This window comes from Tachypleus tridentatus, chromosome 13 (genome assembly GCF_004210375.1).
Source record: "Tachypleus tridentatus isolate NWPU-2018 chromosome 13, ASM421037v1, whole genome shotgun sequence".
NCBI classification, from domain to species: domain Eukaryota; kingdom Metazoa; phylum Arthropoda; class Merostomata; order Xiphosura; family Limulidae; genus Tachypleus; species Tachypleus tridentatus.
Window position 1 is genome coordinate 97389186 of NC_134837.1, and position 21163 is coordinate 97410348.

The 21163-nt window shown below is 29.1% G+C and overlaps 1 protein-coding gene across 1 annotated transcript in view; it reads right to left on the minus strand.

Annotated features, from left to right (window-relative positions):
* The window catches only part of LOC143239211 (protein adenylyltransferase SelO-1, mitochondrial-like), a 40722-nt gene that overhangs the window by 4231 nt on the left and 15328 nt on the right, over nt 1–21163 (minus strand). The window contains 7 exon segments of the mRNA XM_076480102.1: nt 490–662; nt 7701–7867; nt 12230–12350; nt 13530–13730; nt 17917–17948; nt 18188–18357; nt 20042–20145. Of these exon segments, the coding sequence (XP_076336217.1) occupies nt 490–662; nt 7701–7867; nt 12230–12350; nt 13530–13730; nt 17917–17948; nt 18188–18357; nt 20042–20145 (968 nt within the window).

Below are 21163 nucleotides of genomic sequence, written 5' to 3' on the forward strand. Positions count from 1 at the left end.
GTTAGGAGAGAAGTCACACTATATTAAAGACTCTGGATTTCACTGAAATAGTAACAAATGTTAAAGAGATTATCTTCAAAGAATTGGTGAAAGCTACTCCATAACATCAGTAAAAAAAGAGTCACAATACTCAAGAAAGTAGAAATTACAAAACTGATGGGTTGTAGAGAAAATTTATATGCCAGCATTTGTAAAAGCCTGTAAAGGAATTAATAGATTACCAATAAAAGGATTTTGTTGAAAATCAATCAACTTGGACATAAGTGAGATTTGTAATGATAAATCAAAGAAGTTGTTTTTTTTAATAACTTGTACCTATGTAAAATTTTATGAGAAGTTTTAAAGGGGTTACAGAAGTAAATTACAGCTATAACACCTAATGATCCAAATTACAATTCATTGAGAGCAAAACAAAAATGCATTGATATAAAAGCATTCATATTTTGTTCATGTGCAATACATATAACCACAATCAATTAAGCTCAGTACCTTCATCTGCAAGTGCTGATGCACCAGTGATAGAATCTATTCCTGGCATTTCAAGTTCTATTCTATCACTGTAGGGATTTTCTAGCACTTTTAAAACCTGGCAAACTTCACCGTAGTCTCCTTTCTCTGCTTTGTCTATGGCTTGCTGGGCAATAAAGTTTCGCAGCACAAACCTACAAGATATTCGAAAAAGTAATGTGAAAAATGTTTTAAAGCTTGCAAGTTCACAAAAATTTACATTGAATCAGCCAATAAAAAGGCAACATACTGTAGTTTCTTTTTTTTTTTTATCTGTACTTCAATAGTACACATACAGTATTATCTGTATACACACCAGTCTTCCAAAGAAGGCAGAAACTGATACATTGATCATCCAAGTTTTTTCTTCTTTTTGAAGATATAGATGGTAGTTTGATTTAGTATGAGCTTCTAGCTGTTATAACCTTCTAGTTAATAATCATAAACTTTCAATCAGCTTTTTACTACAGTGTTGATAAATGTTTTCCAACCATTTTGAGGCTAAAATGTGATCTTAAAGAGACATGTGAACTGTTCATTGTCATTTTCTACTGTTTATTTAACAAGAAATATTCTTCCATACCTGCCTACAAATAATGAAAAGTGATTTACATACTGGATGTAAACATCCATATTCTTAATTCATATTTCCAATAAACTGAATTGTATAAGAAAAAGAAATGTGTGTGTGTATAATTATGTCTACGATAGATAAATTTCTCAACATTTATAATCATTACTTTTGACCAAATAAGTGATAGTGCGAATTACATATGCCCAAACTATGGACCTGGAGCATGAGATATACAATTGTTGGTGATGTCTCATCTTTACCTTTACCCACTTATCTACCCATTAATTTATACATGTATGCATACAAACACACATTTATTCACAAACATGTATAATAAATTCATTACTTAATTAAATCTCATGACCATCAAACAAAGACATGATGATCATGAGCATAAACAACAAATCTACTTTTTAACTTTTGTTTTTCATGGGTTCAAATCCCTTTGCACCAGACATACTTACCCTTTCAGCTGTTGGGGCAGTTTAATGTGATGGTCAATCCCACTATTCATTGCTATAAAGAGTTGCCCAAAATTTTGTGTTGGGTGGTGATGACTAGCTGTTTTCCCTCTACTCTTACACTGCTAAATTAGGGATAGCTAGCACAGATAGCCTCCCATGTAGCTTTATGCAAAATTCAAAACAAAACAAACCAAACTTTTGTTTTAAAGTTTCTAAGTTAATAAAGATTAACACAGTTACTATGTCATACAAGTATATTGGAAATCTAACATGTAAAGCACTAACTATATATAAAATGAAATCTGATCTTGTGCATAGTGTCTGAATTGCCTGAAACCATAAATTATTTGCAGTTAGGAAATTCAACCTTGGTTGAATGACAGTTTTCTAAGACACTGGATTAGCAGATGTGGTCCCGAATATGAGCTCCATGATCTGTGTATTTTACTCTTATGAATTTTTTTTTCTAGGGACTGTTGAAGGCATGTGGGTATACAAAAAAGGGGATCAGGGATACCGAACATCTAAAAGAACAAATCTGAGACGAGTGTTGCATCACTGACAAAGACACAAATGTGCTTCTCAGTGTTCAAAGAGAATGAAAATACATTCTCTCAGCTTATTTCCAATTACAAGGATAGCATGTGAAACACATTCTTTAAAATTTGTTGAAATGCCCATTGTTCCAGATTCTTCACAACTCCTGTACATCTTGAGAAATATCCATTGAAATATCAAACTGATGAGGAAAAAAAAAAACAGTCCAAAAGAATGGCTCATAAATCAGTATCTTAATGTGTATCACCACTTAATCCATATTCCAAGTAAGTGATACATATTCATAAAGTTAACAGTACAATACAAAACTTGTAATTTTACATAAATTTCTTTAAACTACTGCATAAGTTATATTCAGCCATTAGCTAAATAAAATATTTAGGCCTATACATATTTATATCACATTTTAATATATGTCTTAAGCTTATTGTGCATTTAGTATTTTTTTATTTAATTATTACCAATCTTATCACAATTTATATTAAAGTATAGATGTAGGTACACATAAATGCAAATATCATTAGTTGGTTGCTTTGATACATATGTTGGTCATGTGTTCTAAATTTAGTGGATTGACGCATTAACAACAGAAGGCATTTACTGATAAAATTAAATGTATATATTTTTAAATAATTATGAGACTTACGCTAATCTTTAAAGGCAACCTTTTAGTATAGCTTTATTGTAAGATATTTTTATTCTGAATTCTTGGTACCAAGATTTTTCATGCTTCACAGTGTTACATTCATGGTCTCATAAGAAGTTTCATGCCATTTTCATACTAATACTCTTACACGTATTACCAATTTTGTGTTCATATCTTATAATTACAGTTGACAAACAATGGCTAACTATTATTATTTTGATGTAAACAGATATTCTGTGTCCTGACTAGTATAAACAGCATATCGCATCAAGGTGAATAGCAGCAATATAACTGTATACATGCAGATATCAAGCCACCTTGGAGGATAATATAGGAGCACCATCATCTATGGGTATAAGCTGAGTACTTATTATTAATTTCATAATTGCATTTTGTTTATTTCAGGCTGTACTGCTACACACCAAGATTTAATAGATGTATGTCAGAGACAGTAAAACAACCTGTTGGGAAATCAACAAGATGATGTGTATCACAGAAATATGGCATAAACAATGTTGTGATGGAAGAACTGGATCAATAGCTCATTTACACACATCTATGAGGACCAATTCAGACCATATGGTAGTTTCACTAGCAAAGCAAGTCTACATTGTGAAAACTAAAATCAGCTCCCAAGCCACATTATGGAGGGAAAATGCATAAAAATCACGCATTTCATCTGTATTAAAGTGTAGAAAGATATACAGTTATTCAAAATGACTACCCAAACTCATTTGGACAGATTTCTGCTAGAACTATACATTGTGAAATTTTGTATATGTATATGTGATACTTTGATTTCTGAATAAACACCCATTTATGCGACATCAGCAGGTGGTCTAGTAGTCTGTTATTGTTGTGCTAATGACATTTTGGAGATAAAATGTCCCTATACAAATCCAGAGAAACGACATTCCAGAAAGCATCATTAGAACAATCTATTTGAAGGCAGAAGACTTTTGAAACATCGTCCTCTACATTTGTGTCTCCACAACAGGCAGTTGCCATCCATTCTACAAAGTTTCATCATGTATACTCTGCCTAAAATTTCTATCAAAGAACTTTTAACACAGTTTAATGAAAATAATGCACTGATAAATATTGTTAATGTTGCAAGGTGAATAAATTTAAATGATGTTTCTTTTACAATTACAGTTCTGGTCAAAAAGGTATTAAAAATATATTTTTATATTACTGAAGATGTATGTTATGTATATAGCACATAACTTATACAAATAAATTGACCAATAATTTAATAACATTCATAAGAAAACTTGCAAAACATTGTATAATTACAGTTTTCAATTCATGAATTTAATTTCCATTAAGATCAAATTTCTGGTTATTAAAGCATAATATACACAACTTAAACTGGTGTGAACACTAATATTTCCCTGAATGTATAAAATTTTACATGCTTCAAAAATTTCTTATTTTCACATTGGAAAATTAACTGCTTAAACACATAATTTAATTAGTTTATCACAGAAAACAATGCTGGGTCCCATTATTATTCAGTACAGAACAGACTGCAATAACCTTATCACATACCGACATGGTTGATTTAAATGATTTGTCTTTCAAACTCTAAACAAGACAGGTAAAAAAGAGGAGCTTGGTTTTCCTTAATCCAGTAACTCACTCAATTTATGTAAATACAGTTGAGTTTCTTTTTTATTTTATTTTTTAAGATATCAACTTTCTGAGTTGAAACATATAAATGTGTTTTCTCTTTGGTAATAAACAGCAGTAAAATTAGTGACACTGAATGTTTAGTGGAAAAATTATCAACTGAAGTAAATCTGTTATCTGCTAAAATCTAATGCTCTGACATACGATACTCTGATCAGTAACATCAGAATAAAAAACAATCTCCTACCCCACACTGGAGATGAGAAAGTCACAATACTATATGAAATAAATATTTTGACAGTACAGAGTTTTTTTTGTAATTGCTCCAACACCATGCTTTGATTTTCAGACCTCTTTGGTGGTTTCAATGAATATCTTAAGAGATTCAATTAGTGAAGTAAGCCAAGGAAATATGTTATAATAACAGCAAGGCTTGTTTGTTTTTAGAATTTCAGGCAAAGCTATACGAGGGCTATCTGTGCTATCTGTCCCTAATGTAGCAGTGTGAGAATAGAGGAAAGGCAGCTAGTCATCACTACTCACTACCATCTCTTGGAATACTCTTTTACCAATGAATAGTGGGATTTACTGTCACATTATAATGCCCCCGCAGCTGAAAGAACGAGCATGTTTGGTGTGACGGGGATTCGAACTCGCAACTCTCGGATTATGAATCAAGTGCTCTAACCACATGGCCATACTGGGCCATAACAGGAAGGACTGTATTAAATTTGTTGTAATGATCTGGTCACTTTACCTTGAAGAAAGTCAACACATTTCAAAAATGTAACATACAGCAATACTTTCTGGTATTCCTTTCAGTTTAACAAGCAAGCCAACAATCATGTTGTGGCATTTCTTCAACAATGTCATAAATCTTTCATCCTCCCAAAGTTATGAATATCCAAAAAATTAAAAAAAATAAATTGGAACATTGTCAAATCAATATCAAAGATGTTGATAACAATCTTAAAAAATATCTTTGACTATTCAATTGGAAGGAGCTTATATATTTCTAACAAACAAATTCTGTCATTATTCTATTTAACTGTGTTTGTCCATTATCAAACTACTCCTATATCAATGGACCAATCTTAACCAAACTTTGCAGGGTGATGTTTTGGAAAAAGGGGCATGTCAGCAGGGGTTCACAACCTCATCCACCTGTCATTACTGCTGTTATTTAGCATTTATTGTCTTTGACATAAGTTAACATTAATTACATTCGTAGATGGCATTACTCTTTACACACACACACACACACACAAACTATTAATTTTTCTACAATGTAACATATAGTGTGGAGGAGGACACTCACATATTATATATTTCAGAAAGTGTGCTAGCACTCTATGGAGGAATATAATGAAAAACAATGGCTGTCACTATTGCAATAATACATAAACTGAGATAAAGTTTCTACTGTAACAGTTTTTTTTTAATTATATTTACTTTATACTTTGACCCACAACCTTTTAACTTTGACCCATCAGTTATTCAATCACATGAAACACTGTAGAAGGAGATTAAGAGCTGTACGGTGAAAGTGAGTAACAGAAACCTTCTGTTATTGCTACTACTTTTTCTGCTACCTCTTTCTACATAGTCCCCTGATCATTACATAGTATATACTATGTTTTAAGCATATAAACATTGAGTTCTTAAACCTTATACAAAATATTTGGTTATATATTAATGAATACTGTAAGAATATTATATAAATACATAAACTGCATGAAAGTTAGGATCTTCTATGTTAGTTATCACAGTATCCATCACTGCTTTTGTTTTTTACATTCATAACTCAGACAAAGGACAGGTACCACAACTTGTAATTAATAAATCAAACTAAATTTCAAAAATAATACAAATTAATACAAGTTAAATCTCAAATTCTAACTTAATGCATTTTCTTAAACTAAGTTGAAACTAATATCCTTTTACTTATCACATACAGGGTACAGTATGAAAACACTAATAGGTTTACATACCAATACTAATTGTAATGACTTTTAGGGACTTATGCCTGATTTTTAATTATGCCATTGTCTTGTATATTGCATGTCTTATCATTTAAAGTCATTACTTTCTTGTTGTCAGGTTGGTGGCTTTACTTGGAATCATACAAAATGAGAGGTCACTATTTTTGGCTTTCTTACTAGTGCAACCAATCGCACAATTTTTCACCTTCTGGTATGTTAATCTGCTGAAATAAGAATTTTGTGTACACTGAATTCTGAATAGCATGCATTTAGCAATGCACTTTTTACACTTTTGTCAATATGGCCAGTCAGCTGTTATGAGGATGTGATGTCATGGCAACTGCACAAATACTTGTCACTATTAAAAATTTCTAACTATTAACAGATGACACTGCTTGTAAATAATATAAAATGTTAGTACACTACATCATATAGTGTAGCACTTTTTAAAACATGTATACATATAATTAAAAAATATTAGCTTAAGCTTAGCAATAACATATATGGTACTGAATGAACCTTTTATTTGTTTGTTGTTATAAAAAGAGCTTAGCAAGTGTTGGTAGTTGATAATTTGCAGTCAATATGCTAACATTTCATGTGAAATCTAAAAGTAAGGATAAGAAAAAAATCATGCATAACACAATAATAACTTCTGTAAAAATATACATCTATTAACATCAACAAAATCAATCCAAGAACTATAAACAATACTACAATATTAGCTACAGTTGCACACAAAACCCAGTATTATTGACAAGTGTAAGAATGTACTTATCTCATAAAGGTTGTTGTAGTTAAAATATGAATCTGATTAAAGGAAGTAGTTAAAAATGACAGAAAGCCAGAATTTCAGGAAAGGCTAGTTGTGTTTTAAGGTTTGGGAGTAAATAAGCTCTGCAACTTTACACTGAAACAAACAAAATTTTACAACTTACTTAACATGATCTTACAAGTATAAAGTTTGCAGATACACTTTAAAAGGCTGACAAAATTATAAACCTTATTATACATGTATTTTGTAATAAGAAGCAATTAGATGTTGTGTAATAAGATGTTTATATGTTGTCTTATGAACAAAAATAAACATATGCACAGAATGAATAAACTATATCTTTTATATGATGTTTCTTCTAAATTCCACAAATAATCCCACAAATGAAATAAAATTCATAAGCTGATACATGTGTATATAGTCCAGAACTATATTTTCATGTTTATAATGACACATTAATACATTGTAAAGTTGCAAACACACATCTGAAAACATAGTACTAAAAATATCATTTACTAATGGTAATGAAACTGATTGATCAAAAATTATCCACATAACCAACCTTGGGTTACATTTCTTCATTAACAGTAATCTCTGTTGCTGCAGCTTTCTGATCTCATCCTCAGATGATAATTCTTTTATTTCTTTCTCCAATCTTTTCTTAAACTGGTCTAACCATTGACTCCATTGATTTTCATCAGCTTCCTGTTTCTGCTCTTGGGTACACTGCTACAAGCCACAATGTAAGTGATAAATACTTTTGAACTTGTATATTATCACATGTAGTAATAACAAAATGAAAAAAAAGTTGGAAATTTTCTGCAAGCAGATGAGGGATGATTTACACCAAGGATGTTAAGTAACTTTCCTTCTGAAATTTTGTCAGTATTCTGCCATCTTCTAGACTTTATGGTGGAATCACTACATTCAAAACCTTCTAAACATTAAAGTATTTCATACTTACTTTTCATGTGCACGTTGTCAATGGTACATTTTATAATTGACTTGCTATGTTTATCATGCAAGAAAAATGGTCATACTCACAAAAGACTGCAATAGAAAGTGAAACAGACTGTAGATTTGAAGAATATGTTTACATTCTGAAATACTGAAAAACATCCTAAAAAATAGCAATCCTGGTTAAACCTAAGAATGGTTCTAGGGAGTTCAAAAGATATGGAATTTCTGCCAAAAGTTGAAAAAAATCTCATTCCTATATAATGCAGAATAAATATAGCACAAGTGCTATCTAGTAATAGGGTTAACAGCCTCATCTTATGCATCTCTAGAAACCATTGTTTAAAAAACAAGTTTTTGTCATAAAACTTTACTTCTATTTACCATCATTAAAATTTTACAAGGTCCTCCTATTTAAAGTAGTCCTCACTACTTTAAATTTTTCAAATATACTAGTGCTCTTAAGTATTAATTTTTATGTAAAATAATTTATTTCTGAAATAAATCAAGATAGTAAAATGCCATTAACTTCACAAAATTATGACTTCTATATAAATTGCAGTAATATTTCAAAACTAAGTTTTTGAGATATTTCAGTTTACAATATACAGTAATGTCATAAGCTAGATAAAAAATTTAGCAATAACTTCTTGCAACATTAATTTACACAGAGTAACAGTTATGGTAGAAAATATACCTTACACTAAGGGGAGCAAAACACAACAGAATTTAACTTCTAATCTTGAAGTAAACTACTGAACTATATACATATATATAAGTATATATACACACAAGATAAATAAAAATTTGGGAATTTAAAAACCTGTAAACAAAGCTGGAGATACTGTAGACATTACTTACTACAGTACCTCAAAATTTGTTTCCATATTCTTTTTACAATCTTATTTGTAGGTTTTTAACTTCCCAATTTTTTTATCTATCTTGTTTACTGGCTTTTTATGTTCAATTATGGGCAAAAGATTACTTGATATGGTAGATAACTTTATAGACTGTAATGATAATAAATACAGCTAGAAGTTAGTTGACATGGTTCATGATGATTTAATGTTGCTACAAGTTATTTGATCACATTCGTTCGAGATGTAAAACATTAAGCTGCAGCTGAAGATTGTCGTGGAGATTTATTTGAGAACATAATGAGTATTTATAGTTTTTGGGTAACTAAATTCTCAATATAAAATTTATAGTAATGGGCAAACAGATACTTAGACTAAGTCACAACCCCACTAAGTTAAAACAAAAGAATTTTATTAGTAGAAATGCAGCCTTTTAAAATAAGAAATATATACACCTAAATTTTTTTTTTTTTACTCCATGTCATACATAATACAAAAGGTTGGCTCCTTTAGAGCACCAATTGTATAGTATACAAAGCATTACAGTCATTTCATGATAATTTATTAATGGTTAATAATTCTTGGTTCATGTTGTACTTCAGTTTTTTGAAGAAACACTCAATATTTGTAAGGGTTAATGATAACATTGTTTACAATAGAATTATGATGATATTTAGTTTATTTAAATATAGAAGAAACAATTCGACTTTTTCAACATTCTTTTGTATTATTTTGTTTTGTATTCTACAAAAGGTTTGGGTGCAGTATACCAAGCTGTTTTTATTATATCCTAGCAAAAAAATAATAATAGTAAGAAGAAAATAAAACTACAAACAGGCCATTGTGAGCAGATTTTGTTTTTCTTGTAAATCTAACATGCATGTTCCTTGTGCATTTTTTTGTGTGTACAGCTCTATTAGTCAATAATAAAGGTTTTAAAGAAGCATTTGAATTGAACACTTTATGTTGAAAGTGCTTTTTTGCTCAGACATTGTATTAAGACTTTGTGTAGTTCCTTGTTATTCCTATTATGAACCTATATTAAGCTTCATGATATTCTACAAGTATTAATTTTATATTTTTAGTTTTCATACCTAATAACTTTACCATAATTATCATCTTCTTCAGTTTAGAGTGATAAATTTCTATTTTTTCAAAAGGGTCACTCAGGTGATTAAATCACAATAACAGTTCCCCCACATGCTTTCCTACAGTCTCTGTAAACAGTTTTTGTACATTCATACTTATCACAACATTGCTTAAATACAAGGTTAGTATAATTAAAAATATCCTTTTTTTGTTATCAACAAAGAAAATCAATTTAAAAATAGTATGGCACAATACATGCAATCTATTTCAAAACCTCATGATAGTACTTGTAATAACGACAGTATGATAATTCAAATTTCTATGCCTATAAACTACAAGAATAACTTACAAGTGTATTGCACACTTCACTCAAAATAATATATCATGAAACATATCTATATTATTTAAAGCTAGTATTTATAATGCTTTGCAGAATTTCAGAACTTTATACTAATAAAAAGACAGTGTTCTTAAAAAGCAATTGGAAAAGAACACTTAAAGATAAAGATGTGAAATTTAAAGTGTTACAGTTTAATTTAAATAAAATATATATTTGATTATTACTTCTTTTATTTTGAAACTACAGTGTTTACATTTAGGAATGGTTCTATACTTTTATAAAGTCATACAGCATAAATATAATTTTTGATAAATTTAACTTTATTAATACAAGTAATTTTAATCCATTCTTTATATGAACACACATAAACATATATACTACTTTTTTCTTAAATAGCATTTTAGCAAAACACTTCATTGTATGTGTTCAATTAATAACTGCACTGTAGAGTTTTAACCCTCTTCTAATTTGCAAATTATGATGTGAAACAAAAAAAGACACTTTATGAAGTTAAACTGGTGATAAAGCAAAATGTGTTCACTATTTGACTTTGCAAAATGACTATCACAGGTTAAAACACCTGATTAAATTTTTTGCATCACACATACAAACCAAAACAAGCTGTTTATGTTTTTGAACACAATAGATAAGTTTTTAACAAAATACAGTTCAGAAGTAAATAGGTGGAGGAACAACACAGTGCATCTGAAATTACTGCTAAAGAAACTGTAATAAAGTCACAGAAAAAACACTATTTCTTAATTGAAATTATAAGATAGATAAAGCAAAAAACAAAATAAAAATGCTCTGTGCCTATTATGTTATTAAACACATTTATGTATTTCAAATCAACATTTTAAAGTTAAATTCAACACTTGTGAGGGCATAGTTTAAACAAAGTACCATATACTATCATACAGATAAATGTAATTTAAAACTACCATTAAATGGCACTAAATAAATTCATTCTTTTGAAGTTTTCAATCATATGTTGTGAATGATTTTTAACCTTCAGTCAGTACTTACACATGTAAGAATTTTGATTAAGCAGTCCATCCAAAGAATTTTAAAATGTAAAAGTCAAAATCTAAAACAACTAATATTGAAACAGTTATAAACTAAGAATTACTCTAAGGCAAGATCAAACTTGTGGTTTCTCATGCTGTAAAGTTAACAAAAAAAAAGTGTGTTTTTCATTACACAATTTATGCTTGCTCTTTGATCTAATATGATTAAATATACTATCTCTAAAACCAAGCACACTAAACAAAGACATCTTGTAAAAATACTTAATTTAAGAAAACAAACACAATTCTTTAATGTGATGGAGAAGAAAGTATTCATTATACATAAACATGTTAAAACTCTGCTGGAAAAGAGCATTACATAGAGGTGAACAATATGAACTGTAGAGGAACACATAAGAGGTATACCTGAAATCTTGTAGAATTCACAAAAGGAGACAAGTATCTTTTAAGAAAAAAACTGAACTCATTTCTATAATTATGTTATTGGTAGTAAGCACATTAACAGAAGCAAACCAATAACATTTTTTGTTATTAGAATCACATAGAGAATTACACAGGATATGTAGCTTAAAAATACTACTACTTGAGAGTTCACTTTCAAATCCAATATTTAGCAATTTAGAACATGCAAAACCAGCCTTAATAAGAATTTTAAAAATGATTTCATGGAAACTCAATGAAGATATTAATATATATTTAAAGTTAATAACTTTCCCTGAACTTGAAGGCAAGCTTTTTTCATTACAATGCATAATAATTATTTTCAAACAGAAAGAACTTCAGTAGTTATATTTTAATATACACAAAGTTAGCTTCACACCTGTAATTTCTTTGCTTTTTCAATACGTTCTATAACACGGTCTATGGCAGCTACCCCTTTACCAAGCTGTTCAAGAAGTTCTGGATTGGTTTCTTTCAGCATCAAAAACAGTTGGAACTGCCTAATGAAATTCAAAAGAATATTACCATATCATTTCACAACAAAGTTACTTCTTATTGAAATGCTACAATTTTGTAATTTTATCACATGTTAAACATTTTGAAATGCAGATTTAATACTGTCACAAAACAATAGTTAATGAATATGTGTACATCGAGATGTGTTTACTAACATTATATTATCAAGACTGAATGAGATTTATTCTTCATTGCCATAAGTTGTTTACAAAAATGAAAAAGAAAACATTTATATTTCATAAGTTTTTAAACTATAAAAGTTTTCAATATTTAGTAAATTCTTTTTTTTTTTTTTTTAAATACACTTTACAGATAATGTGAACTTGATTTTGTTTTCAAAATACAGGTTAAAATATCCTGTATGATGATACTTGTTATTTAGTACAGTATGTTAAATCAACATTAAAATGGAGTGTGTTAGGTGATAGTTCATGTTGATGTTAAATTTAACATATAAAAGATAAAAAAAAAAAAATTGATATCACAAATTCAACACTCGAAGAACAATAGCTACTGCTGTAAAGGTCTTAACATAGTTGCCATTCAACTGGCTGGGTGTATGTGAATGTTTCATTTTCAGTCAGACTGTCATTATTTGTACATGTAAACTATTAATGAAACATTTCTTTAATTAATGTACATCTTCACACTGACAAAAAAAAGAAAAAAGAGACCAAACACATGATGATGCGATATTCAACATATCTTGCAGTATTTAAGAATAAAGAGAAATAAACCTTATACATGGGTTTGTTTTCAGTCTATATAAGAAACTTGCAGTTATTAGAAGTTACTGGCATTATTGATAAATTTTTTTCCTTAATAATTCAAACCCTTAAAAAAAAGTTACAATTAAAGATAATTTTTCATACTTAGAAAGTACATTAAAATTGATAGATTGTAATTTTGTTTTTAAGACTTGAAAAAAAAATGTATACCATTACATAATTAATATAGTGTTATGTGAAACAACCACAGTTTGTACAATACATATGGTTTATTTACAAGTAATATTCATTTCTACCAACAATTAAAAGAAGAGCTGTTCTACGGGTTTTATGTAGATTGTACTTGATTATGAAACTGATACCATGGATGATGTTTCTGTAACACTGAAAAACTAATGAAATAGGAGATCTATCCAAGTATATATAACAACATACCGTACATCCATATTTGGTTGGTTAACTTTGATCATCTGTTCGAGATTTGCACAGTTTTTCAAAAGCTTGTTCTTCACATTGTCTAACGATTGGTGGAATTCAGGTAAAGCAGGAAGTGACAAAATCAAAAGATATCTGAAGGTATTTGTAAAGTCTGCTCCAGTAACTTCCATTGTTTTAAAAAGATTTTCAAAAAGTTCTCTAAAACAAAGAAAGATGGACATAGTACTTTCAAATACTGTACAGGTAAGAAGTTTTAATTGTTTGTTATTAAGCACGAAGCTAGACAATGTGCTATCTGTACTTTACTCACTACAGATATAAAAACTTAAGTTCTAGCTATAGGTCTTCAGACTTACCACTATGCCAATGAAGAATGTGGCAGGAAGTTATTATAAAATCATGGACTTACACCATCAACAGTGCACGTATTATACTGATCACTGTCATATATACACGACACATCTATGGGCACATGAACTTCTTCCTAACACATTAGACCTTGACCAGAAATTAATTAATTATTAATACTGAAAAGTTCTAGCATCTCTATCATGTCTGCACCTAGTCTATACATTGCAAGTATAGCTTACTACATAGCCCAAAACTTGCCTATCCACAGTATACAGTGTCCATAAATTATTCACCTCATTATAAATTCTCTATTATATGAGCTATCTTAAAATGGTTTGTGGCAATTAATAATACAACTCAATAAAGTTTTTTTTTTTAATTAAATAAACCACCACAGTTCAGTCAATAATTTAGTAAACTGCCATGCAAGCCCCATTGCTAGCACACAGAACATCAAGGCAGTAGATAATTTCCTTCCAAACATTAAGAAGCATATCTTGCATGGATGTTCTGTAAAATAAAGAAAAAAAAATGTCTTGAGTTGTGTTATTAATTATCACAAACTGTTTTGAGGTAGCTCCTATAATAAAGAATTTATAAAGGCCTATAATGGGGTGAATAATTTACGGACACCCTGTATTGTAATTGTGAATATACACAAAGATGAGTTCAAGATTTAGAAGTTTCCTAGATTTTTTGCACATAGAAAACATTTTTAAAATGGGTCTCTATAATAGGCATGTTTGCAATGCACATAATGCAGGCCATCTGATGCAACATGGGTGAGAAGTTGCTCACATCAGATGGAGTTTTTGGTAAAAATAAAATAGTAAAGTGTTTTATTTTTGATTCACAGCAATATGCTCAACTTCAAAGGCCAGTTAGTTGTACTAGAACTACTGCAACATATTCTATTAAATGCACAGAGTTGGTCATTTCAGCTATACTACAACAACAAAAATGAGCTCAAACCAATGATTATTATTTGGTAACTAACTTTTACCAGAAGCCATCTTCTGGACATATTTTATACATTTAAGCTTTGATAGAGTAGTAACAATAAATAGTTCTATACAGTGTATAAATAAATGCACAAATCAAAAATAATATTATTCTGCCTAATTAGTTTTGTTTACAGATACAGTAAGTAATATGTTTCTAAATCCTTTTAACTCAAAAGCCTGTTCTGCTAGGTTTAATGAGCATCATAAGTTAGATACAAATGAATGATGGAATGAAACCGTTACATTACAGCATTAAAAGTAGTATTATGTCTCTAAGTAACAAAGTAAAGACAAATCAAACAAGAGTTAGCAGGGATATATTAAAAATATATTACTTGTTTTATTCATAAAGAATCTTTAATTTTCTTGTTACAGGTTCTACCTTTAACATGATTTATTCTACCTGTTTTTTTTCAAGAGGCAGATGTAAAATTTACATCATTACTTCTACGAAATGAAAACAATACAAACAACAAGATATGCTTTGAAACTTAGGTTAGTTAAAATCACATAAGACAAGACTTAATTTTATTGACTGAAGCAAACAAACAGACACTTATGTTAAATCTATTACTGTAGTTGACTATATTAACTCAAATATTATACCAGTCATTCTAATCACATTAATAAAATATCAACTAGATACTGAATGTTTAATATAATTCTGGAATTTTGAAGCTATTCAAAAAAGAACATATTTAAAGACTTTTGAAGAAACAAGCATTACAAATGTGGATAACTTCAGCTAAGTCCTTAAATCACAAAAATTAATCGATTCTTGAATCCACATGGATAATTTTTACATGTTAATTTATATTGACTTTCTAAATTATCCATAAAAGAGTAAAAACACTGATATGCAATGCTCTCAAGTGCAAATTTAATGAACTGGATCATATTATCAGAGATGCTAACTATTTCAAATGACTGAGCATAATGATTGTAGACAGAGCCCTTTTAGATTTGCCAGAAACAAGACAATCTGCTGAACAAGGCCTCTTTTTTTCCATCTTGTGAACGATTGCATTGGTGTTTCTATGCTGGTTAGAAAATGAGAAATACCCATCTACACGAGCACTGATTGGCTGACAAGCACTGGTGACATAACTATGGATTCCTCCAAGTACCCAGTATGGAGAAGCACCACACTCAAACTATTGGTAGACATCGGAGATACAAATATTTTTTATTATTTCAAGCACAAACATGATTATCGCAAGTAGCCATTTGGACTATGTCTTTTATTTATTATCAAAATTTATTTGTATCTCACTAGAAATTTTCTTTTCACCCCTTTCAAACCCTGGGGGAACAATTTATCACTTTATTGTATAGGCCTATATAATATATAATAATTTGGGAGTTGCAACAAGTTGTAATATTTGTCTATATGAGCATATAATTGTAATGTATACACCAAAATCGTAATGATTACACTCAAATTGTAATGGTTGGCATCTCTGCAATATATGTTATGATACATAAACTTAAAAACAGGAGCTTTTACAAATGTACTTCAGAATTGTATCTTCCTTTTTTTTCATATAGTCTGGGAAAACTGTTTTAAATATATGACATATATGACTGACAATCAAGTTAACTGAATAAAAATAGTTAAAACTATAATGCATATTAAGAAAGAAAATGTTATCTGGTTTATGCCAGTCCCTTTGTGCACATTTAAATTATCAGTTTACATATATAGACACACACACTATTAAAATTTCTACAGCACAAGATATGCAGTGTGAGAAGAAGCCATACAAACATCTTAATGGTTGCCACTATTGCACCAGTAGATAAACTCAGATGAAATTTCTACTGTAATAACCACCATAAGACTGATATGATAAGCTGTTTCTTGAGTTTAAACACAAATTCTACTTTCACCCATGACCTTGCAACTTCAGCCTGTAAGACACTTCTGGGATCAATGAATGGCAATTAACTGACCACATGAAACACTGTGGAAAGACATTAAGAGCTAGGTGTTAAAAGCAGATAACAGAGAGCATCCCTACCACCACTACTTTAGCCATTACTTTTTCAGTCACTCTGACAATTGCACAGTGTATACCATGTTTTAAGTATATATGTATAGAGTTCTTGAAGCTTGTACCTAATGTCAGGTAAGGTAACAATGAATACTGTTATAATATCTGTTATTATAAATAAATTGTGTGAAAGCTAGGATTTGTGATAATTATCTTAGCATCGACCACTACATGTTCTTACGTTTATAACCCAGACAACTGATGGTTTTGAAAAGTATATCATGCTTTTCATAAAATTCTGCTGAAGAAATATTTTTATTATTATAAACACTTAGAGTTTAGAGAGTATGCAATTTGAGATTCTAATTCTCAATAGAATTAGTAAGCACTAAGTGTGCAATAGGCATTTCAATAAACTAGATCAGTTTTGTCAGATACTGTGTTAAAAATTATAACCTTTCAAAAAGCTCAAGCACCAGCAAAAAAACAACAACACAAAAAACAATTTAAAACTCATTTTAATTTTTATTTTGAATTAAATGCTTCTTTCTTAAAATACATGTTGAAGTACTTATACAATTACATAATTTACTTTATGAGTAATTACTGCTAAAATTACTTTATCTTAAAATGTACATATAACCTTTAAAAGCCAAAGAATAATAATATTATATAAGTGATACTGAAAAACTGTCAGTACTTGGTGAAACTCCATAATTATAAAAATGAGGAAAACAAGACAACTGTACTTATGCAACTGTCTTGTGTTACCTCTATTTTGTAATTAATATTAACTAACCATGCACTGCATGTACAAGCATATTAATTGCTTGTATATGAATTAATTCTAATTTATGGAGGTTTGAAACTTAAAACAATTAACCAATTTCAACAAACCTTTGCAAGGCAAACTTAAATACTGTAGGTATTTTTACAAAAAATGAAAGCAAATTATTGTAAAATGTTATGTTTAAAGCATGATTATTATAAGCAACATGTACACTAATACTGTATTCAAAATATTTCACTGCTCACCTATCCTCATCCAGCTTTTTGTGGAGACCAAGCTAAAATTCAAATAAACAAACATGATGTAATGCAGTAATGAAAAATATCCTACTGTTTAATCTTATTCAAAAATATTTATTAAAATCATTCATTAATAAATTATCTTGACTATAAACAAATATATTAAAAATAAAACTATACGTACACTTTAACCAAAGAAATAAGATTATAAAAAAACATAAATTACATTGAAATTCAAAATTTCAACATAAATTATTTGATAATTACATGTAGTTACCTTATTCCTCATTCCATCAAGGTAGCAACGTTCAAATTCTGGGAAATACAGATCTAACAATGGTAAAGATTCTGTTAAAGGAAGTGCTGCTTGGATAGCTTCAGCTAATTTCTTCAGATTCCACTGACAGATTTCTGGCTGTTTGATGAAAGTGTAACGACCACCATCATCTAAAAATATAATACCTTTGAAACCTAATGATTCAAATTACTCTAATGCATGCATATCATTTACAACATACATAGGATTGATTGATTGATTGATTTAGTGTTTTATGGCACAAAGCAGACATACATAGGAACAAACAAGTTTTAAATAGCATACATAATTTTATGATATTCAGATAATGATGTTTTGTTACATAAATAATTACCTTTTTGATGAGGAGAAACCCACTTGAAATAAAAATGTATCGTAGAATGACTGGTATGGGTATTATTACTTTTATGTTAAATTTCACACCTACATCTCTTTGTGAAACTATAATTTTGGAATTAATTGATCTTAATGGTTCAATTAAGAAAACAATTTTTTTCCTTAAAGGTTATTTATTATCATAAAATTTAAAATTAAAACTAACCTTTAGATATTGAAGACACAAAAAGTAGTCATTTCTAAACTTTTACTTTTAAATCACAAATAAATATCAGTATTTCTTCTGCTTAGGAAGAAGTAAGAAATCAACTACATAATCAAATATAGTTAAAAGAGTAGGAATGATAAAAATTATGTCAAATGTACATGAAAATTTTTAAAAAATCATGTTATAAATGCAAATATTGTCATTTACAATATGTTCATTTTAAGAACAACATTATTTTTATTACCTTTAGAATCTTGTATTTTCACGTATTTTATTTCATGGTATTAACTACCACTTCTACTCTAAAGATAAGTTTTAAATGTAAAACATAACAATATTCCTTACTATAGAGCTAAAACAAACAAAAACACTCATGTTAAAGTTCAGTATAGAATTGCTTTAGAATTCAGGGAAAAGAAGTCCTGAGCTAAATATATACGTCATCTTAAAGAACATTAATGTCCACATTGTATTAATTCTATCTCTCTGTTACAACTTCTTAGATTTCCAATACTGCTTCAACCCTAGCAATCATACTTGGCAGCTTCAATTTTATAGACAAAATAATATTAGAGTAATATTATTGGCTAAATTATTTCTGCTTACAGTGTAATATATAACCACTAAACTGGCAGGACAGAAAAGCTCTACAGGATGAAACACTTCTAACACTGAGCTTGATTTTAATGCAAAACATATTATTGTGTGCTGACTAGGAAGAATTAGTGAGGTAAGTCTATTCATACATTGTTGTAAAATACACGAAATAAACAAAATTCAAAATTACTCAAATATTTTTTTTAAATATGTGATGAAGCTTTTGAGTCATTCTTAAACACAGCTTAATTATACAAAAACCTTATACTGATGAAATCTAAGGTACGTAAGATTTAAAATAGTGTATGATACCGTTGATTACCATAATATATATATTCCCATTGCAATTATCCTCTAAAGAAAATTGTTAAGATTCTGTACAAGACTTACTTTTAAAGCATATTTTATTTCAGAAATAATTAAATTAGCTTATAATGAACAAATTAATAAGAAAACTACAGTATAGGCAATGTTTAATTTATTGTATAACAAAGTTACACATAGCAAGGTTTATTGGGTCAATAAGCTATTTTAAGAATTCTCTCAAGAAGATTGACTTTAGACCGTTATTTTCATACTCAGGTAATAAGTAAAAAATCATTGTGAATGTGTGCCTTGAAATACCTCAGCTGGTGAAATACCTTATATGGAAAAGATAGTTGCTATACACAAACCTGATGCATTGCAGATATGATCAGGATCATACATGTCAAGAAAACCAAATGGTCCATAGTCAATAGTTAATCCAAGAATACTCATATTATCTGTATTCAAAACTCTGAAAGAAATAAGTAGTTAAATAAAAACATGTTTGTTTATTTTGACATTCAACACAAATATACTGATGAAACAGCAGAGTAGAACTCTCATACATCATGTTCATTTTTCTCTAACACTACTGAACTTAAGAATACACAATACCAAAGTTCCATGTCTTATCAATCAGACAGATCATATAAATACAAGGTATGGAAATCACACCAGCCTGAAGAATGATTAGAACAAACATTAAAATATCAACTAAATATAGGATCCAGCTAGAGATAAACAGTTCACAGAGAAGTTAATCCTATTTATAAAAATACAGTTGTACTTATTTTGTCTCTTTTAATACAGTGCACTTGAATATTTTCAGCATGTCCATGATTATATTAAAACATCTAAATAAAACAAACAAACAAAGGAAAACTATTTTTTTTATAAAACTAGTCAGACAGTAGTTTTATGGAAAAAAAAGTAGAAGATAAAATATATTAATTCATAATTATACCTTAAAATGTACTTGTATAACAGGTATAATACTGAAATCTAGATAAAATAAGAAACAAAAGCAATTATATTCATTTTTTGACTTTCTTTAATGTTTACATTTAAAAAAAAAATTAAAATGAATCACAAACAGGTATTCAACCCTGAAATGCTTAAAGCCTTTCCTTGCTGAACACTCTAATGCTGTCAACAAATATGCAACTGCTTCTTTGCTATAATTCATATTTCTAAGATGCAGTTATGATGGAAAAAACCCATAACATGCAATTGTGAGGAGATAAGTAGGAATGTATTTGAGTTAAGTGCCTCTTTGTAATTTATTTCAATTCTATAAAATATAAAATTCAAATCAGACAGGCTTACCTTTGAAATACTGAATCCTAATATTCACACTGGAAAGAAGATGAGAATGCAAGAAATAAATTGTAGGTTACAAAGTAGGATAGTAATAGCCTAGACAACACTACAAGTGTAATCAAAACAAGTTGAAGTAAAATCCTGAACTAGAAATATTTAGAAGAGCACAT